The sequence below is a fragment of the Polistes canadensis genome, unplaced genomic scaffold (assembly GCF_001313835.1).
Source record: "Polistes canadensis isolate GaletaPanama2010 unplaced genomic scaffold, ASM131383v1 scaffold_158, whole genome shotgun sequence".
NCBI classification, from domain to species: Eukaryota; Metazoa; Arthropoda; class Insecta; order Hymenoptera; family Vespidae; genus Polistes; species Polistes canadensis.
Window position 1 is genome coordinate 231720 of NW_014569705.1, and position 27161 is coordinate 258880.

The 27161-nt window shown below is 32.0% G+C and overlaps 4 protein-coding genes across 5 annotated transcripts in view; 2 read left to right on the forward strand and 2 right to left on the reverse strand.

Annotated features, from left to right (window-relative positions):
* Positions 1 to 112: 112 nt before the first annotated feature.
* LOC106788978 (U6 snRNA-associated Sm-like protein LSm2) lies at positions 113 to 1030 on the forward strand. Its single transcript, XM_014752745.1, has 4 exons — positions 113 to 314; positions 392 to 459; positions 535 to 625; positions 699 to 1030. Exons 1-4 carry the CDS (start codon positions 312 to 314, stop codon positions 822 to 824), a joined length of 288 nt encoding a protein of 95 aa, XP_014608231.1. The 5' UTR covers positions 113 to 311; the 3' UTR covers positions 825 to 1030.
* Positions 1031 to 1224: 194 nt separating this feature from the next.
* LOC106788977 (carbonyl reductase [NADPH] 1-like) lies at positions 1225 to 2698 on the reverse strand. 2 transcript variants are annotated; one of them, XM_014752743.1, is made up of 5 exons: positions 2645 to 2698; positions 2455 to 2499; positions 2113 to 2373; positions 1787 to 2025; positions 1225 to 1699 (listed from the first exon to the last, which is right to left on the reverse strand). In XM_014752743.1, exons 2-5 carry the CDS (start codon positions 2470 to 2472, stop codon positions 1390 to 1392), a joined length of 828 nt encoding a protein of 275 aa, XP_014608229.1. In that variant the 5' UTR covers positions 2473 to 2499; positions 2645 to 2698; the 3' UTR covers positions 1225 to 1389. The 2 variants fall into 2 exon arrangements, with proteins under 2 accessions (XP_014608229.1, XP_014608230.1); XM_014752744.1 differs by having other exon boundaries at positions 2455 to 2482; positions 2645 to 2697.
* A 59-nt stretch (positions 2699 to 2757) lies between these two features.
* On the reverse strand, positions 2758 to 6661 carry LOC106788976 (ribonucleases P/MRP protein subunit POP1). The gene is made up of 3 exons (XM_014752742.1): positions 6365 to 6661; positions 3973 to 5310; positions 2758 to 3899 (listed from the first exon to the last, which is right to left on the reverse strand). The coding sequence occupies exons 1-3, from the start codon at positions 6486 to 6488 to the stop codon at positions 2848 to 2850; spliced, it is 2514 nt and encodes an 837-aa protein (XP_014608228.1). The 5' UTR covers positions 6489 to 6661; the 3' UTR covers positions 2758 to 2847.
* Positions 6662 to 10710: 4049 nt separating this feature from the next.
* The window catches only part of LOC106788983, a 47978-nt gene continuing 31527 nt past the window's right edge, over positions 10711 to 27161 (forward strand). Inside the window, exon 1 of the mRNA XM_014752752.1 lies at positions 10711 to 11688. Coding sequence (XP_014608238.1) covers positions 11631 to 11688 — 58 coding nt within the window. The 5' untranslated portion in view covers positions 10711 to 11630. The remainder of the gene's footprint in view (positions 11689 to 27161) is intronic.

Here is a 27161-nt window from a genome sequence, read left to right on the forward strand (position 1 = left end):
ATGTGCACTCACTTTTTTATCACATGCTGATGTAATCGAGCAAAAAATAGCTCTACTTGCACAAATTTATTGCAAATCAATTTACGAAAATAAAAGTGCCTGTTTTGTAAGGTTTGCAGCCCTGTCGAAAGTGTACAAAAAATATTACACCGGCATCATTAATCTAACCTCACTTTTGAGACGTCATGATAATGATTTCGTTCTAATGTATTGATTTTTTCTTTTAAACAATAAGTATTAATTTATAATAAAATAAATAAACGATTTAATATTAATTTATGTACATTTGATATTATTTATCGTAAAGAAAAATGGTAAGTTCGTGCTTTAATATAAATAAAAATATAAATATAGATTTATATTTATATATATATTATATTTTATATTTTAGTTGTTCTACTCATTTTTCAAATCCTTGATTGGAAAAGATGTAGTTGTGGAATTAAAAAATGATCTGAGGTAATATTTATTTCAATTTATTCTTTCTAACCTAACAATAACAAAATATAATGTTACTACTAAATACATTTGCAGCATTTGTGGAACTTTACATTCTGTTGATCAATATCTAAATATTAAATTAACCGATATAAGTGTAACAGATCCAGACAAGTATCCTCACATGGTACGAAACATTAATTAATGATATTTTATTTCAATTGTTGCTTAATTAATTGCATTGATGAATTAAATTTCAGCTATCAGTAAAAAACTGTTTTATTCGTGGATCAGTAGTAAGATATGTACAATTACCTGGCGATGAAGTTGATACACAACTATTACAGGATGCAGCTCGTAAAGAAGCAGCCGTACAAACAAGATGATATGTTTTTCAAATGAAATATACTATTATTTTATAGATACATTTTATACAAACTATATCAAAGACATCAATTACTTTAATAATTTGAATGTATGGTTATCGCATGTATTTAGGTTTTCTTTGCCATGTATTATCTTTTCATGTACAAAAACAGTTATAAAAGATATACTTAAAAATGTTATTTTTGCAATTATAAACTTATTCAATCAAGAATGCAGTTAGTGTGTTAACATTATTTTTCATTCCCTCTTTTATATGGGTTTGAGGGACCTTGATAATTCCTTCCTACAGCTCTGAAAATACCTGTCTGGTATCTACAGCACGCAGTATTCCAAAACAATCATTAATTCAAATAATAATTGTGCTCATCGTTGCTTGACTAAGTGATCGAATAAGAACTAATTTTTTGCAACAAGATAATACTGTTAACTATTTATCATTTTTTATACAAAAATATAGACGTTATATTTGTATAATAACATACAGTGCAGTGTGTATTTTATCGTTCATATATAGGTCTATTTCTTTACTTATTGAAACGATAATACAATTGTGCAGTTTATATTTTAAGCCTTTTGCCAGTCTGCTAGAGTTTTGTCGTACCACAGATATTTTCCTTTTATTTCAGTGTTATTTGGTAGCAATGCGCAATAAATTGGAGCTTCTGCACCCTGATCAGGTTTAAGATCTCCTTTATGACTAGTCATATCTGTATCCACATAACCAGGATGTACCGCATTTACTGCTATGTCTTTACGGGAATCATTATTAAATTTAGCTTGATGTATGCCTGCTAAAGCAGAAACAGCTACCTTACTGGCAACATAAGCTGAATTGGACCAACCTTTTTCCAAATGAGTACCCTTTTTTGCTGATCTACAAGATACATTAATGGATAGATATATATAGGAAAGCATTATTAGAATATTATTTTAGAATTAGAAAAAATTATTTATAACTTACTCAACAAATTCATGCATAAGATTATCCAATTCCTCTTCCGTTAGTTTCGGGTTAGATAATTTCTTTTTTAATGATTCACCGTTTAGATTTAACAGACGACCAGCACTACTGGACACATGTACAACACGACCATGTGGTCTCAGTAATGGATAAAGTTTGTCGCATACTTTCCTCAAACTAAAGTAATTGACCCTTACAGTTTCTTCCGCTTGCTGTCCAAAAGGTTCAGTTGCATTTGTCTGTATTACAAAAATTGATTGTAAGATTTTACTTTAAAGGAAAAAACATCTAAAAAAAGAAAAATTATTTAACAATGACTTTCATACCTTGAAAGCAATTGCTGCGTTATTAACCAATATATCCAACCCATTGTGTTCTTTTTGCAAGTAATCGCGAAAATTATTGATACTGTTATCATCGGTAATATCAAGTTGATAAAATTTTGGCTTTAATCCTTCACTTTCTAATTCTTTAACTGCATTTAAACCACGTTGTTCATCTCGTGCAGTTAAATAAACTATTCCATCAAATTGCTTACAAAGTCCTTTGACAATTGCAAAACCGATACCTTTGTTTCCACCAGTTACCTACACTTATAAATATATATTATAGTGTAATTTCTTTTTAAAATATTAAATATATTAATATTATTGAATTTTGATACGTACTACGGCGATGCGTTCCATGATTCTACGTCTGTTAGAAAGTATAACCTATCAGTAAATCAATAAATATGGCGTCGTTGTATTAAATTAATCTTGTTAAATACTTAACGAGTTGATAATTTTTTAGAATTACTCAAAGTATAGAGAACGTTTACGATAAAAATAAAGAATAATTATTAAGTACTTTGTTTACTATTTATACCGATAGCGATCCTTATCTAATACAATGATTATGGCATTGTGAAAATAATTAAACGATGGTGCAATAAAAATTTTTTATTCTCAAGAAATGACGCATGACAACATGTTTTATAGATACAAATGAAAAATGACTGTTACTAGTTTCATATAATATTTACATAAATTTAATACACATTTTATTTTATTATTAAAAGACTAATCGAATAATATTTCTAAACGAGCACATCTGTATTTTCTTGTACGGTTATTTCTAACAAGAACAATATCACTTTTTCTGTTGATCATTGCTATTATAGATTGTATTGTAACATATCCTATCCCAACTGTTTGGCCTATGGAAAGGGAAAAGTGTCCTTGCGTTATATATCCTATTACTTCTCTGTCGCATGATTTTCTAACTTCTTTACAATCCGGTAAATAAAGTTTAGACATTATTTGAGAATGTTCCAATACAGCTTTACGACTTCTATTCAATAACTTCTGTCTTAAATTTTTTATTTCAACTACATAGTTCGTTCCTTTGATAATTTCTTCAAACGTATTACTTATTTTGTTCTCTAACATCTTTCTATAACGTATTCTTTGTTTTCTATATCGTTTTAACAATAACAAATGATTCTTCCGTAAAATTTTTCGTCTACTTTCATTTGGATCTTTATTTAATTTTTCTACCGGTCCCGACCAACGTTTATTGTTGTTCAATTCTTTTAAATCTAAATCAGTTGGTTCGCATATTATCGCAAACGTTCTTAGACAGCCCTTATTTACAGTAGATATTCTGACACGTATTAAACAATTTTCGCTATTTAATCCATTATCTAAATTAATTTTAGAAGCAGGAACCTTACGTTTTTTTGATTTAAAGGAAGAAAAATTCATTTGTAATTGCGTTAACGTGGTTCGGTTTCTTAAAATATAGAAATCTTCTTTCCCTGACCATTCTTTCATTAATATATTCCATTGACAATAGAAAGGACTAGAAATAGCAAATTTTATAAAATTAACTCGTCTGTTAGGTGGATATTGAAAATATTTCTTTTCCAATTCATCTTTTGTAATAAGAGCTTCTTTTTTGTAGGCAGGTGTATCGGGTTCATTAATATCCGGTGAATTTGTATCTAGACTTTCTAATGCTATTAATTTCGACTCTCTTAATGCTCCGACTCTTGCACAACGAAGAATGAAACCAAGCCAGAATGGCATTGCCCATCTTGATGGCATGATAATGTCAAAACCTGATCCTAAAGCTATAAATAAAAGTTCATATTAATGAAAAGTTAAATATTATTAAAATATATCTTTAATGAAACTTGAACAAACCTCTGATATAACCTCCAGGATTCTGAATAACGAGTATGGGAATTTTGGCCATTATATCTTCTTTAAAAAGATTATCATTGCTTACACCAGGAACCAGATTGCTGCTTCTTAATTTGTTAATTAAACCAGTAGACACGCATGATTTACTAATTCTCTCACGCAAATTTTTATCCCATATTGGACTATTATTAACATGATCTGGTGGATAATATATATTTTCAAAATGTGTCGTCAGTTTCTCTGGTTTTGTTCTTTTTCCAGGTAAATAAAAACGTGGATCTAGAACAGTCAGTCCAAAGACCATATTTGGTGGTAATTGATTAGGTGTGTCTATTGATTGCAATGCTTGCCATAATTGCTTTTGGATTTTGAAAGCTTTACAATTTTCTTGATCATCATAATAATCTTTATACCATGAATCAGTAATGATATGGATATCCTTTTTATTTTCTGTAACATCTTCATAATCTTTTTTTGATTTATCTTCTGTTGTTAATAAATTTTTGTTCATATCAAGTAATTTAAGCGAATTTGTTAAAACATTTAGTGCCAATGGACCACACAGTCTAAATCTATTTAAAGTGCCTTTCAATAAATTCATTTGACAATTATTTTCATTGATATAAGAATTTTGTAACTGATTCGACGATGTTGATTCTCCATTTTTGGTTATACAAGGATTAAAATTAAAACTGGATATAATATTAGTCAAAATGTCATCATAAAAAGATGGGTGAACCCAAATCCAGATAGTTCTATGATTGTAGCAATTGGGCCTCCATAGAAAGTGTACGTTCCCTATGGGATATAGTGGAAAACTATTTTTTTTGAAAAACATTACAGTACCTTCTCTTGTACCATTAATGTACATTTTAGCAGCAAACGTTAATGTGGTTGGATTGCAATGCGATCTCAAAGTTTCTTTTAAAATATCTTCCGGTCCAATGATTTCTATACAAGAGTAATAAGAAAGATCTTGTATCAAACAATGTTTTATAATGGCCCGAAAATTAGCTTTAAAGCATTTATCATTTGCAAAATTAGCGATTTTACATCCCCACTGTTCAATCATATGAAATCGTTTGGCGTGCCAAATATGAGTTTCTAGCCAAATTTTATTTCGTTGTCTTTTATTGTATTCCAGAAGTAAATTAGATGGACGTCTACGATATTTACGTGAAGGCCTTTTGCTTTTCGGAGGAAAACCAGATTTACCCATTTGACTTATATGCGCTTCCCGTAATTTTCTTGGTAATCTTTTCGCATTATGTGACATAACTCGTCTACGCATATGTATGGGAAGCTTTTGAAAAATCAATTTTGTTTGTCGAGGATTTTCTACAGATAACAATAAAATGATTAACGTAATTATATATTATATTTATATGTTATATATATTATTACTAAGTTTAATTCTTAGAGATGTTATTTTTTTGGACAGGTTTAAATTAGATTATTATTTGCTAGTACTGGGCTCGCTGGATTACCCATGTACCATAGAACGAACAATAATACAGTTAATTTTAGAACCGATACTAATAATCTAAATAGCACATATAACGAAATTTTAAAATTTAATTACCATAACAAGACACATAACAGAGGTTACAATAATAACAAAGACATCTAGATTAGGAAACACCAGCTTAGAGGTAACTAGTAGTGTTCGAAAAGTTATGGTAGGATAACGGTTTTAAAAATTGACTCTATATATAAGATAGTGAAAACCTATGACTGTAATAAAAATGATGTKATATTGACTTATGAACATAACTATCAAGGTAAAATAACGCTATTAATTGTAAGTTTTTTGTATTTGTATAAGCAATAATATGTTATAATAAAAAAATTTTAGTTGCTGAGGAAGTCCCAAACAGGGACGAAACGTTCAACGGATAAATATATTGTTCATCTAATTTAAACCTGTCCAAAAAAATAACATCCCTAAGAATTAAACTTAGTAATAATATTAAATAATTTTGGATAAGAAAAAAAAATTTTTGATTATATTAACATTATATATATTATATTAGAGGTCAAATTTATTTGGTAAAAGAAAGCGTAAATATTTATTTTTTAAAGACATTATTACTGGTCATCCTTACGATGTAAAAAAATATAGGTAACCCTCGAAGAACACGTTTAATTGGTTCCGTGTTCTTTGAAAAAACATATATATTTGTAAATAATGTGTATGTAATGAGCATTTATTTCAATTAAAATGGAGTGGAATTGAAAAATCATAGACGTGATTTTTTAAATTTCAAAAGAATCACCCGAAAATCGTGTAGTTTGAAACCGTATAATTCGGTAGAAGGTATCCGTGTTCTTCAAGTACACGTGCTTTTCAGGGGTTACCTGTACTATAAAAATAAACAAAATGTTCGCTTACCTAGTGAATGAGTCATTGATAAAATTTCACCAGCCCTCGCCTTAGCTAATTTCATAATAGAAACATCAATGGGCAATGATTCTGTTCCACCCAAAAATTCATCAAATTGTTCTTTCTTCTCCATGTTGATAAAATTATAATTTAAGACAAATGATTTATCTGTAATTCTTATTTAAATATTTTTAAAGATTTATTTTTCCAATTATAAATTCTTTGCTCATTTAACGATAATATTTCTTTAATATAATATTTTCAAAATATAACCTCTTAAACGAAACACTACTAAATGTTTTAAAGTCACGTGGACGAATGTGCAGATCTGTTATTTTTCAGTCCGCTATAGCGTGTAGCGGGAGTATGCGCTGCAAGCGCATAACCTGCAGCACCACCTACGCCTACCGGCGTAGAACTAAAAGTCAGTATGGAGTATGCAAATTACACATTCGAATATAATAAAATTTAATTTATAATTATAAAGAAAAATATATTAATTGTTCGTTTATATAATAAATGATTAATCACCATATAATGTTTTAAAATATTAGATGTTACATTTTAACGCATAATAAAATATAATGTTGGAAAATAAAAAATAAGAACGAAGAACGCGGTTAGTGTTATTAAAAAATTAAACAAGAAAATAGAGAAAAAAGAAATGGAGTACGTCTGTGGATGTTACACAGTAACCAATTAACATTTTATAACAGATTTACTTTGAGAAACATTAAAAGATAAGTTTATTACCTGTAAAACTGTCAATAGTCCGTAGATTCATCGGTCGGTGATGTGTGCTACATCTATTTACTGTCACTCATGCAATTTCAGGAAACAAAATAAAAATTTCCCGTGGCTTTCGTAGAATTTCTCTTATTGCAAATTTGTAGTACGAATGGATTGTATGTCATAGGATTAACTAATGGCCAATATGTTTTTACTGTCACTTATGTTTATAAATATAATTACAATAACTCTGTTTCTTTAGTTCGAGATATAAGAAGCCGCGCGTAACCATAAGTGTAAACAGTCGGTCACATCTTTCCTCTTAGGTAAGTTCTTCGTCATATTTGATATACAGGGTATCCTAAAAGTCGTTTTACCGAAAAAAGAAAAACGAAACAAAAAATCGATACATATTTATTTATTATTATAATAATTTGGTTGTTCATTTCAAGATGCGAATCTCTAGTTACAGTATAGTTAAAAAAGTATGGGTTCACGATGCCAAATACCTGCTAAAAAAATGTCTAATTTTTTCGTTCGGTAAAACGACATTTGAAATATCCATCAATTATCGAAAAAAGATTAAGCATCCATCTATTCTCAATTAACATAATATCAATAACTTGTTTATTTTTACACAATTATTTTCCAGAATGAATAATATGTGGCCAGACGATGGAATACTCAAAATTGTATTATTTCTTTTAATTGCTTGTTACTACGTTGGAGAAACGAAATCTTGCCGATATTGGTGCAGAACGCAAGATCTTCGATATTACTGCTGTAATAATGAGAAAAGTGAAATGTCGAAGGAACCAATGTGGCAATCTTTTTCAATACCATGGTTTTGGTTTAATTTTGGAGAATCGTATTGGCCGCATTTAACACATTCATCGTGGGAGATGAAAAAGAAAATGATGAAACGTTGTCCACCATTGAGATCGCATTGTTCACGATCTTATGATTGGTATGATGCGCCCATGCTTTGCGATGAAGATGATCAATGCCAAAGTAAAGAGAAATGTTGTTACGACGTTTGTCTCGAACATAAAACCTGCAAGCCCGCGGAATAGTAGTTGCGCAGATATCAAGGGATACGTGCGCGCACGTTTAACAGGGTAACAGGATGGAAAGAGTAAAACTATACGTTTTTGGTCGTTACCATTAATAATTCGGCGTTTCTAAAACCCGTAACACAGAACATCTAAATACTTTCTCTCTCATTCTGTTTATTCTCTTTCTGATCATTTACATAATCGATCAGCGAAATCGCAGAATAATATTTAGTTAACATTGATCTATTCGAGAAGTGACCGTACGAACCAGTTTAAACGACAGAATTTACGTGGGACCAAGAGAACAAGCAGCGAAGCAGGCTCGTCGTATGCTAATCGCAACGATTCTTAGCGAGTTACATCTCAATTAAGAGCCACGCAGAGATCCTGTTAATTAATGAATATAACTTTTAACAGGATATACTTAGCCATTAAAATGCTCGTAGAGGAATGATCGTATAATTGTTCCTATTACATTTCTACAATCGTCTCGATTTCAATTTTGTCCTCCTGTTTATTTGGTGTGAAAATTTTAAAGGAAATAATATTTCTCGACTTTCTAGTATATTCTAGTATATACTTTGGTAATGAGAAAAATGTGTTTAAGAAAATAAAGATGAAATTTATTGTTAATGATACATTTGATAATAATTATAATAACGATCGAGAAAACATGGTTCTGCGCTTACCACGTGACTACCCTTCGTTACTACGGTACGATGGTAATGAGAAAATACGACCAGGTGGATCCCATGAATCCATGAATTGGGTCTTGGCCTACTACCTATATATATATACCTAAGTATACCTACCTACATCAATCTTGAACTTCGGAGCCCTTTGTAAGGGTACCTCATTCCGGCACGCGCATAATTGGTCCCGAATTGGCTCGAGCTGATTATTTCATTCCTGTGGACTTAATGGGCGCCAGAGGGCGTTTAAGCGATTCAGATAAGGGCTTGGCGTATACAGCAGATGCATGCTATGCCTGCGTGAGGTGGGATCCGAGTCTTCTTAAATCAAGATTATCAAGTTGTTTGTTTTAAGGCGATTTAAGTCATTATCTTAAGACTCGATGACGCGCAAACAAGATACATACGCGATGTTAATGCATAAATTGTAAGTTTAATCTTTTGATTATTTTTCTTTAACGTTCCTTTAATTGGATGACAACAAATTCTTCATAATCAAATGAAGATACTAAGTTTTTTATTTATATCTTACGATTAATTATCTCGAAAATTTTATTCACAATCAATGTCATCTTAATTACTGTACGCATTTTATCAACTGTTTCTTTTGTTTTTAATCTCTTGTTGTAAGGAAAAAGTATGATTACTTTGCAGAAAGATCAAATCAAGCGATAACATTGATGTACCGGTCGAAGAAGTGCAATCACTGTATCCTGCTGCGAGAAAGATTTTTTTTTTTTCTAAGAAAACGCACGATGCTATTTCATTGACAAAACAGTGAGTTGCTAAGTAAAACGAGTTTCTGAGTCCCGTTTGCGGCGTCCTATCTGTCTACGTTAGCTGCATATTAAAAAGGTGCGTTTTTGAAGATTTTTTTTAGATGGAACCTTAGGATAGGTGTTTTGAAAAAAGATTAAAAACTTAAGTTTGGTTCTTTTGTTTTGAAAAAGATTATGGTAAATCCAAATAAGTGTAATTGTATACTTTCATATATTTTTCTTTTATATAATTTCAGAATTGAAATTACAATTGCTAATTTCAACTATCATGAAAATTTTAGAATATAAATCGAATATAATAAAAACAGAATATAATCAATTCGATGTAAGAAAGTTCTTCGAATTAGAGACGATTCATTTTAAAATCGATCAGTGAATAAACACAATATCTGACATAAGAACGTCGTCAGTGGTCCGTAGAACAAACCTTTTTACGGATTCTACTCCTGTTGTGCATTCACCAGACATGCCGCACTGTGTTAAAGAATAAAAGAATGGAAGCGGGACTGGTATTGGAATGGGAATGGAATCTCGTATGTGGCGCATGCGCCGTCGAGTGTTCATTCATTCATTCAATTCATTCATTCATTCTTTCATTCATTCATCGATCTTTACTACACAACATGTATAATTTCGGAATTATTTATTAACATCATATTCAAAATTTTCATGGACGAACAAATAACGATATTTTGTTTTCAAAAGCGGACGAGATTAATATTCAGCTTTTTTTATTTTATTATTATTTCAGAGAGAGAGAGAGAGAAAGACAATTTATCGGAAGATTTATTTTCTTGAAGTTTGAACATCGATGCTGTCGATACGATTACCAAGTTTCTTATTCGAAATCTTTACGTGCACGATAATAATGTATACGTGTGTATCTGTGTGTGGGGATGAAGAGGGTAAAGAAAATACGAAGAGGAAACTCAATGGAGGGTCGAGAATGACTACACTCCTTCCGAGATGCTCGCCTTGGCGGCGACTGATGGTGTCTCGTGTGCGGTAGTTACCCAAGAGTGGGAGTAGTATGATTCGGCTGCTGGAGTTGAATGGTGGGGAAAGAGCGCACCTATACCGGCAGCACGGAACTCGGAAGAACGTCGTGTTCAGCGGTATTCGCTTGCGAGCCGCCGTTGGAAGCGGATCGCTATTCTACTGACGCTGGTCTCTACTTCGCACGCACGCCGCGAATTATTTATCGATACGAATTGTCATCCCTGTAATCGTCTGTCATTTTGATTTTGCTTCTAGTTAGTATACGAATAAACTGCTAGATCAATTTAGATCAAAATAATTTCAATTTTTGTTCATTCGAATATACGTTTGAGTTGATTTTTTATATTTTATTTTCGTTTTTTTTTTTTTTGTATTTATTCACACATGCGTCAAATTTGAACAATTAAATGGTTATAGAGAAAAGAAAGAAAGATCGAGTGTTAAGGAAATCTTAAAGATCAATTTGTACGTGAAATTATTTTGAAAGGATAATAGGAGATATTTTTGTATGGAATAAAATAAGAATTAGATAAGTCGAAGATTTCGAGAAAAGGCGAAGAAAACGTTGACCGGTTGACCGGTAGAGCGCGGAACGGTGTACCGGACGGTTCGCGATAAAATTCACGGTGGAAAGTGCTACACGCTCCGATTCACCGTGCGTTATCCGAAGAAACAGGAGGCAGAGGAAAGAAGAAAAGAAGGAAGAGGAAGAGAGAGAGAGAGAGAGAGAGAGAGAGAGAGAGAGAGAAACAGAGAGAGACTTCACGCTCGTCGAAGAGAGATTAAAATAACAGAACCGATCTTCTTCAAGAAAATTAAAAAGTTTCAATAGACTATTCGTTAATCGAAATTTCTTGGAAAAATACGTATTCGATGCACCCCACTCCGGTGTGCTTATCTCGTACATAGATAGAATATTTTAAACTACGTTTCGAGTTACACTCATCCTTCAACGATTTCTAATTTTTAAATTTGAAGAAAAGACTTTCTGGTATACTTTGGATTTCAATTCACCATCAAGATGATTACTGGATTCGTTTTGACGCTGTTGATCTTCGCCAGCGGCATTTACTGTCAAAGTGAGTACACCGTTTTATTGTTTTTATTTATTACGTTATGATTTTTTATATATGTCAACGAATTTGTTTAAAAACGATTTACATATTTGCATCTTATTGTCAGTCCCTTGATCATGTTTGTTATATTGGCTAACGGACCATTTATTATTTAATTTGATCATAATTATTCTACAAAGTGAACATGGATAATTGATGTTTACATAGATTATTTCTGTAATTATTTGATGATTATTATTATTAATGATTGATTTCATATTTAATGACAACGGGCAGGAAAAGCATTCCTCATAGGGTCGTTCCTCCGAGAAACGGAAAACGAAAATGCAGAGCGATGACGTTAAGCGATATGTTCCGTAGAAACGGTATCGGAAGTACGGAGTAGCAGCATTATACTTAACCACGCGATGCTTGGAATTATAACATAGCTTGTAACGATGAATTCTCATAGGCGATTCGGATTGCTGAACTCTCTGTATATCCCTCTTTTACGCTCTCGATTTCTTTATATTTTCTAACATATCTTTCTCTCTCTCTCTCTCTCTTTCTATATATACACAGGGTGTCCTATAATTGGTAGTACAAATGGAGCAGGAGGTGATTCTATATAAAAAAAAAAAACTAACAATAAGTCGAAAATGTGTAGAATAAAATTTGTTAATATAAGGTTTTGTTTTCGAGAAAAATACGTTGAAAAATTTGTTGAGTACACATGCACTCGATTTAGTTTCAGCTTGATGGATTTCTTTATCTTACTTTCGGATATTTCGGAGAACATTTTTGTGCTTCTTAATATGTTCACAAACATTATTAGTATAATAATATCTCTTTTATCGGTTCTACTCTTATACTTATCGAACAAGGCTTTTAGCTTGCAAGCTCAGTCAAGTGTACAAGTACATACTCGACAAATATATATATTCGTAAACATTATTTTTCTTAATAATAAAAATTTATGCGAACAAAATTTTATTTTACATTTTTGACTAATGTTACTTTCCTCCTGCAGTTACAAAACACTCCGTTTGTATGTATTCATATTTTAAAAATTATTAATAACGTCCATTGACGTAAGAAGATATTCCAAAGTTTGAAAACAGATGCTTCCACTTTCCTGTCTTATAATATCCAAGCTCCGTGATAAAACACTGTTTATTTGCGTTTTTAAGATACCTTCTTAAACATCGATCAAACGAAAATTTTATTTATAGAACACACGGTATCCAACGTCACGATTTTTCCACGATCCATATTTTTTGCTTCTAAACTATACACAGATAATAGTAATAATAAATACCTTTGTATTCTTATTTATCATTATGTGCATCATCGATTTTGCAATAAATGCAGATAAGATAAAATTGAATTCTTCGGAATTCATTCATTTCCTTATCATACAAAGGTGAACAATTTAAATAAAATTCTTCAAACTTTTAGAATATACACGCATGCACACATGTATATATAATACGTTGTTCTAGAAATTCGGGATTAGGGAAAGGGATGAATAAAAAGAAGATTTCGATAATAGAAACGCGAAAGAAAATTCTTGAAGCAAACGTGAGCGGGCTTAAATTTCGATCAGAAAGAAAATCGAAGTATTTTGTTCGGTTTTTTTTTTCTGTTTACATTCATAAACACGTAGCTTTTTGTTTGAAACATTTTTACGTAGAAAAAAAAGTACAAAAGAGAAAGTTTGATACCTGACCAAATTCGGTCGGAGGCGTGACGATGTTTTTTCGTGTCTTTCGAATTTCTAAAAGTTTAAATCGAATTGTAGATACTCGGGTTTTTTTTCTTAAATGGAGATTGTTGTTAAAGGATTGCTAACGTTTTTCGATATTTTCTGGATTAAATTTTTAGTAGACCAGTAATAGATGCGTTCACATTCATTCTGGTTTATTCGGGTTTCCGAAAGAAGAAGAAAGGAATAAAAAAGGAAATAAAGTTTCTTCGCAGGTTCTATTCCTTTGATAGTGTTTGCATTGTTATAAGTATACAATAGCTAGGAAAGCATTTACAAACCAATACTCGGTACATCCGTGTAATTGTTCAGGATGGGCCTTTCACGGATCCTTTTTTTTGTTGAATATATTGAGAATGAATCAATCCTGAAGGATTTTCTTTCGTATTTTTTTCTCCTTCTTTAAATAGAATTCTTATTTCCGTTCTGCATGTATCACACGCGTGTATACACATAAATAGAATTTTTCTTTCAAATTTGTGTCGTTTATACAAATTACAGCTTCCTTGAAAAAAAATCGATTAGGATTAACGAATATCTAACAATAAGTAAGAGCATAAATATCTGAATGGGATGAATAACTGTCAACCTAACACAAATATAATATTTTTATTCGTTTGGTCAAACTGATTTTTAAATTGAATTGTAAGATGTGAAAAAATACTTAATAATTTCTAATCGAAATATATATATATATATAAAAAAAGTATTGAGTTGCCCGTAAAAAATGTTCGTGTCGATTTTTATATATTGAATACAAAATTAATAAGTTTATTTTTTGGTTGTTAAGATTATTCCAAACTTATCAACCTACCCATTTGCATATACCTTAAAGTATGTATTATACTTTGAAAAAAAGGGGGAGGAAGGGAACTATAAGCGAGACCACCCGCGCGCGATATCTTCCTACAAATTTTCAAGGACTTTTGGAGAACTCGCAATAGCATATCGTCTTTTACAAAGAAGGGTACTTATAATAAGGGAGGGTGATCTTTAAGAAGGATCACAATTCGCCCGCCCACGGTGCTCTCCGATCTTAGACAACCCACCTTTACATTTATACACATTCACACATATATATACACACACACATATGTAAATTCCTCGTTTATAATTACTATCTTCGATTCTTTGCCGAACGATAATCGATGATACGTGATCACTTTTCATAAACTATTATATATTATACAAAGAATATAACCTTATTGAATGAAAAGAAAAAAAAAAATAGATGATGATGAAGAAGAAAAAAATGTCTAGCAACTTCCGATATGCTATGAGTAATACTTCGAACAATTTTTTCCTCGATGTATGTTATACGTAGGTGGAGTAGAGCGGAACGTTTAGCATGGATAAATGTATCGCGATCACGTTCGACTCGAGTCGAGTGGAGGAACAACCAAGTGATTTTAAAATATCGACTCATGGCACATCTGCCTTTTCGTAGACCCTTTTAATTGATCAAAATTGATTAAAATTCTACACTACCAGTTCCAAATTTGTTATTTGATTTCTCAACAAATTCGAGCAAAAAAAGTTACAATATTCAATGATCCCGAAATTGAGTAAATTGAGTTCGAAGATTTGAAATAGTAAAAAAAATAGAAAGCAGTATTAGAATGCCTAAAAAGTCTTCAGTATCAGCTAAAAATTCGTATAGCATGCATGTATTTTATTTTTATAATATATAAATTGAGGTAAAGTTTTTTTTTGTTTTTTGGTAATTGATGATTGGTAATTTTTGTACAAAATAAATGTCCTACAATAAAATGATAGAACCCGGAGCGTTTAAATAATTTTAGATCATTTTGAGGGTCCTAATTACCTGTTGAACTTGGACCAATTATAATTGGTATATAATTATCGTTCGTTGTGGATAATCCTTTTTTAAATAAAATAAATGATCATTACTGTTTTAGATTTTAATATAAATTCTAATAGTATGGTTTGCTTTGTTTCCGTCTGTCTCGTTCTTGCTTCTCTGAGAGAACTTTTTGGTTGCTAAGAAGAACGTCCCTCTTTTTCTTCCTCTCTTTCTGTTTCTCTCTCCTTCTCTCGTTATTCTCTCGTGGCTGTCACCAAGGCGATGATGTATGATTCTCATGGCGCGAGAACGGCCGTCGTCATCGGTGAAACCGGCTAAGTAAGAAGCCTTCCTTCCTTCCTTCCTTCCTTCCTTCATTCTTTATTTTGTCTTCTAAATACGACGAGTTTAGGATTAATGTTTCACGTAAGATATTGTGTCTGTTAGAAAGGATAGACATAAGGGACAGATGTCATACTCGGTTAACTTTGATCGAGCAATAGAAAGCTTGTATGCACTTTCTGTGTTAGACCAGTCTCGTTAGTGCAATTAGTACGATTTCTCTTCACTCTTGGTATATGCATTGAGAATGTATTTACTTACATAGATAGATTCAAAAAGAGAGACATAATATGTAGTATGTTTTCTGGATGTGTCCCAGAGATTCTCTAATATCTTCAAAAGACACAGAAATAAAGTTTGACCATTGGACGAAATAAGAACGTTTCTTTTTACGGTTTTTTTTTTAATTTCTTTTTATTCTTCTTTTATATTCCGTAGACTCAGCCTTTAATGGTCTTTCAGAAGCTCTCTTTTTTTAGTTAGACCCTCGCACCCAACCGAAAAGAGGTGTAAATTGCTTCCTACCTATCAACCTTTCGTATCGTTTCTTGCTCGAACCAAATAACTATCTTCAATTGGAAGATAATCGAATTGCTCTGCGCCGCCTTTGAACATTTTTTTTTTGATTCGTTTGAAAAGAATACTTTTGTCCTAACAAAAAAGAAAATTGTGTGTACAGTTTTTCTAGAAATTAGAAATTAGATTTTTTTTTGAACTAAACGAAAGTGTGCGCTATCGTGGTTTAGGATTTTTATTAAAAATAATTCGGCGCGAATTGTCTATTTGTTAAAGGGTTAGTTTTTTTTGCTTTAGAAAGTTAACGATGATGTTGAAGTTGGTGATTGTACAAGAAGATACATAGCTTGAAAATACACATCTTCGTGAGTAGCAATTCGACTCACGAAGTTCTTCTATAGTGTCGGAGTACTTTAAGTCTTAGTTTTGCATGCTTAGTAGCAAGCAGGTATTAACAATTCTATCTGATCGTAATATTAGTCATGCTTGAGGATCGTGTTCCAAGAGAAGCAAGAAAACCAATCCTATACATCTCGGCGACACACACATTAGTATAATATATATGCAAGTATGTATTTACTTACTTACGTGTTTCATACTTGAATGTTCTATTAATAAACTTAATGCTATTTCACGATTTCAAGAAAATCGATCTTAAGAATTCCATTTGCGATTGATTATCGATTAGTATCACATTTATAGGATATAGTATTGAATATGCATGTGCTGTGGCAGGTATCTATGACGTGAAATAATTTATTTTATATCGAGAGTGTGAATGCGCGTATGCGTGCAAGTTCCTGTATCGAGAATAGATAATAAAATTCGTTTATTTTTCAACTACTTATACGATCTCGTGTGTACTATCTCGACTCGTTTGCTTTCTCATGTAATTTACGAGCTGATCGCTAACTGATATGATTACAGAAACATTTTGAAGTCTAACATAAGATATTAATGTTGGATTATTTTATTAAGATATGAATTAGAAAAGAAATTTCATTGAAAAATAACAGAATTTATATGATTTTGTATTTCTTGTGTTTTGAAGCAAAAGAAAATATTATAATGTTTAATTATTATTCAAGGTATGAATCAGGGAAGACATTTCATTGACTTAATACCAGAATTTGCTTGATTTTGTGTATTTTTTTGTTGGTTGCTCGAATGTAGTCTCGTAAAAATGCAATTCCAATCTTGTTAAGAGTTAATAGTTGTCGCTCGATTAATCATTCAATAGCTTTTACGATCGGGAGCATGTTACAATCTCAAACATCCTCTTCTTCGTACATACATATATACCTAAGTAAGTACATATATTTATATGTATGTTATACATAGAAGCAAATTGGTAGATCGAAAATATTGAAGATCGTGTTTCGAGTGTACACTCATCGATCGTTAAGTTTACGGATTTACGATCGCTATACTCTCGTTAATTTCTTGAAACAAGTTCAGGATTGTAGCTGAATATCCAGAGAGAAAGAAAGAAAGAGAGAGAGAGAGAGAGGAAGAGAGTGGTCCCCGTTTGTCTTCTTTTATCCCTTCGTCTCTTTCTCTCTCTCATATTTCTCTGATGAATCATGCACCAGCTGGACCGATTGATTTCCATTGCGTGCTAACCGAACGTCTACAAAGATGACGTTTATCGACAACCACTCAACTAACTCAGATAATCGTTCACCTGATGACGCGTCTAACCTTTTATTTATATTTTATGATTGAAAATTTGTTTTCTAAGAACTATTTTTTCATTATGAAATCTTGTGCAATCATTATTTTTTTTCTAAATAACTACAGTTTAAAACTTTTACAAATTTTCGATAAGTCTTAATTTGATTCAAAATATTATTGGGTAGGAGAACAATAAGTAGTAATGTCGGAATTTTTAATATCAAAAAATATTAGCGGGTCTTTCATCCAGATATAATTTTCACACATTTTTTATTTAAAAACGAAATATTAAACATAAAACAATCTTTACATTATTTATTGATCAATTTCTATAAAATTTGATCTTTGATAATTTTCCGATTCTTAGAATAACCGCAAATGAAAGGGGAAAGACAGAGACAGAGAGAGATAAAGAGAGAGAGAGAGAGAAAAGAAAGCGGAATTCAAAAGTTCGCGCGTGATCGCACAACGATTCGGATTTCCATAGATCGCACGCCGATCATCCTGGCACTTTTATTGTTCAGAACACGGGATTCTCTTCGTGTCATCCTGTGGCGCAACAACAACATGGTCCCTTTGTTTACCGGAAATTCAATGGCTTCTTGATTTTAGTCTGTTCGTGTAAAAAAGAAAAGAGCGAGGGATTGATATAGAAAAAGAGAAAGAAAGAGAAAAAAACAGAAAGAGATGGAGAGAGAGAGAGAGAGAGAGAGAGAGAGAGAGAGAAATACTCGGAAAGCCGCAATGCGGTTTTCCCACAGCTCTCCTTCTTGTTCATAGCACCTTTTGAGTGTTCCGCCTTTACCTAACGGAGTAACTCGTTCATCTGGAAAATAACGCATTAATATTATCCTCAGGAATGAAATGTCATAAGCACATGACACAATCTTATATACACACGTAACCATCTTACGAGTTATACGAAATTAATGATAACGTCGACAGTTTCATACACACATACATACACATACACATAGGTATATACAGTATCTTATAATCGTACGAAATTAATGTCGACATCGTTAACAGACTAGAAAAGCGATTTTGATCGCTTTCTCGATCCATAATTCATCATGCGTTTTACACTTGATAAATTGTACCGTTTAATCGTTCGACTCATAATTCGTATGTTCTAATGATTTCTTTAATTAACTTCTTACTTTCTTTTTTTTCTTCTTTTCCTTAAGTTCAGTCGAAAATGTGGACAAGATTTTACAATTAGTGGGAAAAAAAAGAAAGAATTTTTCGTGAAAAAAAAAAAAGGAAAAACATATGAGAAAATATTTAAGGACCGTTGAAAAATTCAATATGGGGAAAGAAAAAAGCAGGGTCATCGTCGAATTCGTTGGAGGGTGCGGAATACTCAGACACATTCATCTTCGAGAGCTTACTCGAACACGGTGTATACTGCAACACACCACTACCCTATTGCAGCCTCCGAAATGTATTTTTTCGACCCACGCAAAGTATCAAACTTTAATACCAACGCTCAGTGCGTAGGTATTATGTACCATGGGGTATACTAAATCACCCTCAACGTCGAGGGGGTTCTTTTCGGCCAATCGATACGACGAAGACCTGCTTGTTCGATGAAAAGACTTTTAAGAGAGGTCACGTGGCATCACCTTACCAATAGATATCACGAATAATACAGATCCAATTTCAATGATTTTCTACGATTTTAACCAATTCTACGATTTTCTTCAATTCAGAAAGTTTTCTTTTTTAACAAAATATTCGGGTGGGGTCACCTTTTCAGTACGAATTATTTAATATAAAAAATAATGCGCCCAAAAGTTGGATTAATAAATCATGGTGATAATTTTTGTTTAATTTATATAAATGTTCAAAATTTTGAGTATAAAGTAATTAGTATGAAAAAATAATTTATATCAAATTAAATTGATATTTAATTCGATTTTGCATTGTTTTTATAATAGCGTTGATCGTAGATATTATTTGTTAATTTTCTACGTGTATAGAAATTTGTTTTGAATAAGGTTCGGATGCGATCATATCGAGTAGCGATTTATCGAGATGTTTCTTGCAAGTGGGCCACGTGTCTTGTATTGCAATATGCTCGAATGCTCAGGGCCACGTGTTGGTAGAAAGCCCTAACCCCTATTTAACATCAGAGACCTTCGCTCGGGGACACCCAACGACGCGTAACGGCATCTACTACTCGTTCAATTGCGATTTCTCGCTGAGGAAAGTTGACTCACTCACAGTCATGAGATTTTTTTTTTGATTTATCTTTAGGAAAATTTTATATTAAAGATATGAAAAATAACACGCGTTTAATATCAACAAATTTTTCAACAGTTTCAATGTAACATTTATGCTAATGCATAATAATTGCACATGCTAATATATTATAACATTTTAAATTATTTTACAATTAATTATTAATAAAAATCTTGATTAAATAAATGAAAGACGATTTTTTTGTAGCTTTTTGTTTTATTAGAATTAAATGACTCGAGTGAAATCGAATTACCTGTGTTTTTTTTTGGGAATATTTTCGTAGAAATATCTGGAAACTTTTTCGAACCTTCGATTTTCACTCATGCAGATGCCTTCATCGCGTGTCACCCGCATACGTTATCTTCTCTTTCTCTCTCTTTTTCTTTCCTTTTTTTTTTTATAACACGAAAGGATTGAATGGCAAACAGGAGGCCGGACGACGGCTGCAGTGGTGGGGCTAAGAGCAAATTTCGAGTCGGAAGTAGGTGACATACGCGTAGCAGATGTTCGTGTCAAGGTGGAGACTGCAGGCCCTTACTTCTCTTCGTTTTCCTGCGACACGCGCGACTTTTTTCTTTTTTCTTCTTAAAAGACAGCAAGAGAAATAAAGAAAGAAAGAAATTACAGAATCGTCTGTTCTTTTTTCCATCATCTTCTTTTTTCTTTATCGTCCTACAAAAAGAATATGAAGAAGAAGAAGAAGAAGTTATGGTTGGTTCGCAGCATTTTACAGACTCCATTGTGCCTCCACACATAATTTTTATCTTTCTGAGACCTTTTCGCAACCTCTCTTTTCCCTCTTCTCTACTTCAAATCATGGGAGTCCAAGTGTTTAGACAACGCTCGCAATTAAAAAGATTAACGTCTGGTAATTAGGTGACGTGTGACGATTAAGTTACTCTCTACATAGTAACCGTTATTTTTTTTTTTTTATTAAATTTATTCACTTTTAGTATAAAAAATATTTACCAAAACTTTTCAAAGAAATTGCAAAGATGCACAATTTACAGCATTGCATTCTCTGACATTTTATGAACTTTACATGCTAAATTTATAACTCGATATGGTATTCTACGCGTAGACAAAAGAGTATACTTTAATTTAATATAAGTTTCATTAAAATCTATTCACTTTTAGTATAAAAAATATTTACCAAAACTGGAAGAATTTTTCAATTTTCGACTTCGTCTGAAGGCTCTTTGCATTCATAGTAATGCCGAGGAATTACTAGCAATGACTGATTTCCGGCTTTGACGGTAACATATGTATATATATATATATACACGTCTATCTATAAGAAGTAAAAATAAATGTACACGTGTTGTACTCGGGAACGTTGAAAGTTTGGCACGAGCTACGAACGAGTCTCTGGTTTTTCATGCTTCGCGATTTCGAACAATACCTTTGCAAATATGTAAGTACTTGTACGAGTATAATACGTGAAGTATTATAAGTAAGTGTGTGTATAACACAGATACAAGAAACGTTTCTTATCCTTTCCTGAGATTCATCCCTGAACAATCCTACAGGAAGTTTCATACTTGTTCCAACTCGAATGTATTATACAAACATTGTTACCGATATTTAAACACAAACATTTATTCTCTTCTTTCATTTTCGATTCTTGTTCCTTTTTTATCTGTTTATGTGTCTTTTTGGATTTAATTGTTTTCCTGATTAGGTTGAAAATTCGTAAAAACGATTTTAGGGACATCAGGTTTGAAGTTAACGATAGACGTCCCGGTAAGATGATTCCTCGTGAAACCTTAATAATCACAGGAGACCCCCAACAAACCAAAACCATGACCCGTAACCGGATAGATATTATAATAAATGATGCTCTAACTAGGGTTCGAACCACGAAAGGTCTTCCTTTCCATGCTTGAACGCTGGAACGAAGGGATTGCATAGTGTATTTGAAGAAAGAGAAAGCTAATGCTTTGAGGGAGGGAAATAAAATAGCTAAAGAGATAGAGAAAGAGAAAGTGTTATCGTTAGTAATTCAATATTTCTTTCTTTCCACATAAAAGAATTCGTTTTAATTTCGAACATATTGAAAGTGAAATTGGTCGAACATGTTTCGTTGAATAAATTCTAAAAAGCTATATAACGTGTCGAACTGACGGACGGAATGGTCCATAATATTACCTCAAAAAAGACAAAAAAATATATTTAAAAAAAAATGGAAAAAACTTAGGACCAGACGGCGTAGAAAGGGGATAATTTCAAGAGCATCGTCTAGAAACCCTGAAGAAAATTCATATCATTATCTTGCTCGAGAATTCGAAAATTACCGAGCGACGAGAGATCCTTCAAAAAAATCATGCAAGAGAGACCTTTAATTCCGGACACGAAATGCCGAACTAACGAAAAGAAAGAAACGGAGGGAATAAAAAGAGAGAGAGAGAGAGAGAGAGAAAGAAGAAATAGATAAATAAATAAATGTAGTCACGCGAGTAGAACCTAGTAATATACGAAATCGTTCGAATGACAAATTCGATTTAGAACTTCCGTTTTATTTTTTGGGGGGGGGGGAGGAATGGCGGTTTCAAAATTACTGATTATTTCGAAAAGAATTCAAAGATCGTATTTGAGAGGAGGCGGATCGGAAATTGTTCACTCACTCGCGCGGACATTAAAAAAAATAATAAAAAGAAAGAATGAGTGGGAGAGAGAGAGAGAGAGAACGAGGTACCGGATGTTTGGTCCGTGAAAGATTATAGCTTGGATCGCTTGTGCCAAAATTTGAACCGGGTGTTGGTATAGGAGAAATATTTCCTTTGGTTAAAGAATATTTGGAATGTTTGGAGAAACAATTTATTATATGCAAAAAAAAAAAGAAAGAAGAAGAAAATTATTCAAAAAGATATAAAGTGTGTTTGATCTTTCGAGTGTTTATTTTATAACAGCAATTATACGAAAAACATGAATTTTTATTGAAATTATAATATTTCATTCTATGATATATATCTTCTTGTATACCATTCGAAAAATATTTATCATCCTTATTTATTTCATATAGTAGCATTTAATTATTTATTATATACCCATATATTTTGTAATTGCGTAACATTTAATTCGAAATTTTGTCTTATCATTTATAAATTGTATCCTTTATCAATTTGTTTACGTTAATTAGTTTCTTTTTCTTTGATTAAATGCAATTTGTCGAATATTAATTCAAACGTAATGGATTGTCTATCATTTCTCTATTTTTATCCATCATAAGTATTAAAGATCACGTGACTAGATATGAAGATAATAAGAAAGAGATGCCTTGCATTATACTTTATGTAGGAACGCGTCCTCCTTCGACGGGATTCTCATCGGCGAACGTAATCTCAGTGCACGAAACTAGTGTTAAGCTTGTATCGAGGTTGTCAGGTCGTCACACTCGGTGGCAACGCAACAATGACCAACGTCATAAGCTAGAAAATAGAAGGAGTCGACCGGAAGTTTCTTATAATTTGCTAATACCATTCTTAGGTGGGATTCCATTGATAACAACCACGATGATGTCAATCTCATTATCGTGAAAAAGATTTCTAGTCAATTCTTACTAAAGAACAATCTTTTTCTTACCGGCAAAAAGATTACGCAATAAAAAAATTAGTTCATTGTATTTTAGTAATTATTAAAAATATAGGATATGGAGTAAGAATTAATTTAGATATCGACAAGCTAGTTTATACGTTTTTAATATCGTGTTGTAACACTCGCACAGTAATAACATACACCTATCCATGAATACAGTCTTGTTTATAATATTATCAAGAAAAAATTAACCTAATAAATAATAATTTTTTAAAAATGCAATGGTATACGATCTTAAAATATCTCGTGAAAAAAAAAACATTATCTCGCTAATAATAATTTCAAGATAAATAGGAGAAATTATCTGAAAGAATGTTCAAACCATATGCATACTTACGTATGTAGTCACGGAAAAAAAAAAAAGAAAAGGAAAAAAAAAATAAGAGAGAGAGAGAAAAGAAAAGTAGACGAAGAGGAAGAAGTCGAAGACGAAGACGAAGACGAAGAGGAAGAGAGCCGTCTTTATCGTAATGTATACCTTGGTATTTTTTTCTCTCGATTCTACGTGGGCTGCGAGCCATATTTACGCAGCTCGAACACGCGCCCATACTCTTCTCCTGTATTATACATACATATAAAAGTGAACACACGTTCTCTATACGCTCGTCTAACTGTCGTGAAGGGAACGTGAACTCTGTCTTTACGTGGACAAGCAGGGTGGCACCTGTTCCACATGACGTACTCGAGATACCTTAGAGTAAGCATCCAAAGAGTTACATACTGCATTCATTTCCTTATAATTTCTTACCTTCCTTCTCTCTCTCTCTCTCTCTTTCTTTTTTTTTTTTTTTCATCATCTTTTTCTTTTCATTTTTCTTTTCTACGAAGGTATGCAAGTGTCCTAGAGTAGTGAATTAAAGCAAGAAGAAAGAAAAAGATTTTTCAAAGGTGATAAGACATATTCAAAAGCCAGACTTTTCTCAAAGCTGACGCAAAAGGTTGAAATGAATGAAAGAAGATTTCGAAGAGAGAGAGAGAGAGAGAGAGAGAAAGAGAGATAAAGACAATGCTGTTCTCGATTCATTTTTTGCTTTACCTTTCGTCACGAGCTCTCTCTCTCTCTCTTTCTCTCATTCCGTTCGTTTCACCGTCATTCCCCCCTTTCCGTTGGTTTTTCTTTCCTTAGAAATGGAAACCAGTTCGCACGCGATCTTTTGATTACAACGTTATTACATATTCAAGTGTCATTTATTAAACGATTCTACGAGATAGAAAGTAATACTTATTTTAAGGTTTATTATATTATTTTTAGATATATATATTATTATCAGATTTAATATATTTCAAGTGTATGAATAATAATTGAGTATCCCCTATATCGACAAGTTTGATATATTATTCGTAGTTTTTATTCATTATTTAATTGACATTTGACATATTTATTCATTTTATTCCTTTATATTTAATTTATCGATTGGGATCTTTGAGTTCGTCGTACTTGGACGTTTGTATACGAGCAACAACTAATGCAAACGAGATGAGAAGGAGGAGGAGGTAGTTGAGGAGGTGGAAGTTGAAATAGAAGAAGAGGAGGAGGGACTATGAATACTTTTCACCTTTCTTTCTCTTTGGATTATTCTTCCGCAAGAATGCTGTGTATGGTGTGATAGGTGGTGTATACGTGAACGGACGAGGCATGCGTTTTATTCGACTTTCCCGTGGGCGTTACGTATTCTATCGAGAAACTAAGCTTATCCTCGTAGCTGCTTATTCCTTGACTTTCAATGATAATATTTGATGATGAAAAAGAGATCGTCATTTAAGCATTATCCAAAATATTTCATTTAGATATCATTTTATACAATATTAAATGCTGAGATTATATAGTTCAACTATTTCAGAAAAAGAACAGGATCTATGTATAGAAAAAATATTTCCTGCGGTTATCAAAATATTAGAAATATTAGAAAAATGAACTATTTATTATGAAATTTCAATTATTTTACTTAATTATTTCTTATTTTGATTTGATTAACAAGTGCAACAATTCTTGATTTTTATGTATATGTATTTGTCTGTTAATAATTTTAATGATATAAAATGAAGAAAAGTAGGCCATCGTTTAAACATAATTCAGAATATTAAATTTATTAAATTAATTTACTTTATATATATTTATTAATATACAAAATATAAATATCGAATATATGTATATCCAATTATAAATCTGTACAAACTTTCCAGACAACCCAATAATTCAATTGATAAACCAACATTCATTTTTTATTATTCTTTCCTCGATAATGCGACGTTTGGGACACTATATATATTTATATTTATATATAATCGAAAAAAATGATATAAGGATTGAAAGGGAACGATTTCAAATGGCTGTATCTAACAATTCTTGATTTATATATCTATTTATTTTTTCAATAACTAATAATTACACACATCGCGGTATGTAATCTATATCAGCGTATAAATTCTCCGGTAATTGCAGGATACAAAAAGCACGCGATGCAGTTAGGACTTTAATCATATGTATGTATCAGTGAATATATGAATATACGAGAGACACAGTCAATGACATTAGAATCTATCTAATGAAGAGAAGAAGTTTATCGAGTCCTGTTCGTTGATAAGGTTTCAACATCTTGACTGTTGCTGGTGCACGTACGACATGTGTCCCACTCGTGAAAAGCCGGATGTTCTCTCTCTTTTCATTCATTCTTTCCTTCTGTTTTTTTTCTCTCTCTCTCTCTCTCACACAGTTACACGTTGGCTTCGCACGCGAACACGAATCACACTTTTTGAAGCAGACAGATCCCACCGAGGAAAGGCACGTGACACCTCGGATCGACAGGTGCTATCTTCATTGCACTTTTTTTCCGCTCTTTTTTTTTTTCTTTTTTATTTTTTTTTTAATATTTTTATCCTTCCCCGATATATTTTCTACTGTAACCTAATCGGCCTAGCCATATGACGTTAGCACCGATGGACTCGTCTGTCACGTGCCTACATTTTTTTTTTTCTTTTGTTCATTTGTATTTGTTCGATCATTAATTTGTTAAATAAATGTTTCGGTATTTATGAATATTACGGGCAAATATAAACGATTAATCAATATTTTCAAAATAATGATTAACGTTTCCTTCAACTTTATGTGCTAATATTTGATTTTTGTTTTTATTTTAATATATTTAAAATAATTAATCAAAATATATATCTATACAAATATTTATCCCAATAAATAGCAAGCATATTTTTTTCTTTACGAGGAAATATTATTCTCAAAGTATACCCTCCTCCCTCCTTGGACGAATCATCGAATTATTTATTGTACTTATAATTCATTCTATACAAAAAGACAGAGAGAGAGAGAGAGAGAGAGAGAGAGAGTAAAAATTACGTTTTTCTTGTCGATAAAAAAAAAACAAGAAAAGAAATAAAAAACAAAAAAGAAAGAAGATTTATTTTCTCTATCCCTACTTCAGTCTCGTGAACTTTCAGCCTTCCCTTTTGCTTGCTTTCTTGCTTCCTTGCTTGCTTGCTTGCTTGCTCGATAATTTCGGTATACGAAAGTAGAAAATTGTGGAGAGCTGGGTTCTCTCAAAG

Excerpts from the sequence above, each read along its gene's own strand:
- LOC106788978 (XM_014752745.1), top strand. Across the intron at positions 460-534 it reads GAATTAAAAAATGATCTGAG|CATTTGTGGAACTTTACATT; the intron begins GTAATATTTATT and ends ATACATTTGCAG. Across the intron at positions 626-698 it reads CAGACAAGTATCCTCACATG|CTATCAGTAAAAAACTGTTT; the intron begins GTACGAAACATT and ends ATTAAATTTCAG.
- LOC106788977 (XM_014752743.1), bottom strand. Across the intron at positions 2,026-2,112 it reads ACGCAGCAATTGCTTTCAAG|ACAAATGCAACTGAACCTTT; the intron begins GTATGAAAGTCA and ends TTTGTAATACAG. Across the intron at positions 1,700-1,786 it reads CTTATGCATGAATTTGTTGA|ATCAGCAAAAAAGGGTACTC; the intron begins GTAAGTTATAAA and ends TGTATCTTGTAG.
- LOC106788976 (XM_014752742.1), bottom strand. The coding sequence starts at position 6,488 with ATGGAGAAGAAAGAACAATTTGATGAATTTTTGGGTGGAACAGAATCA. Across the intron at positions 5,311-6,364 it reads ATCAATGACTCATTCACTAG|AAAATCCTCGACAAACAAAA; the intron begins GTAAGCGAACAT and ends TGTTATCTGTAG. Across the intron at positions 3,900-3,972 it reads TCCTGGAGGTTATATCAGAG|CTTTAGGATCAGGTTTTGAC; the intron begins GTTTGTTCAAGT and ends TTTTATTTATAG.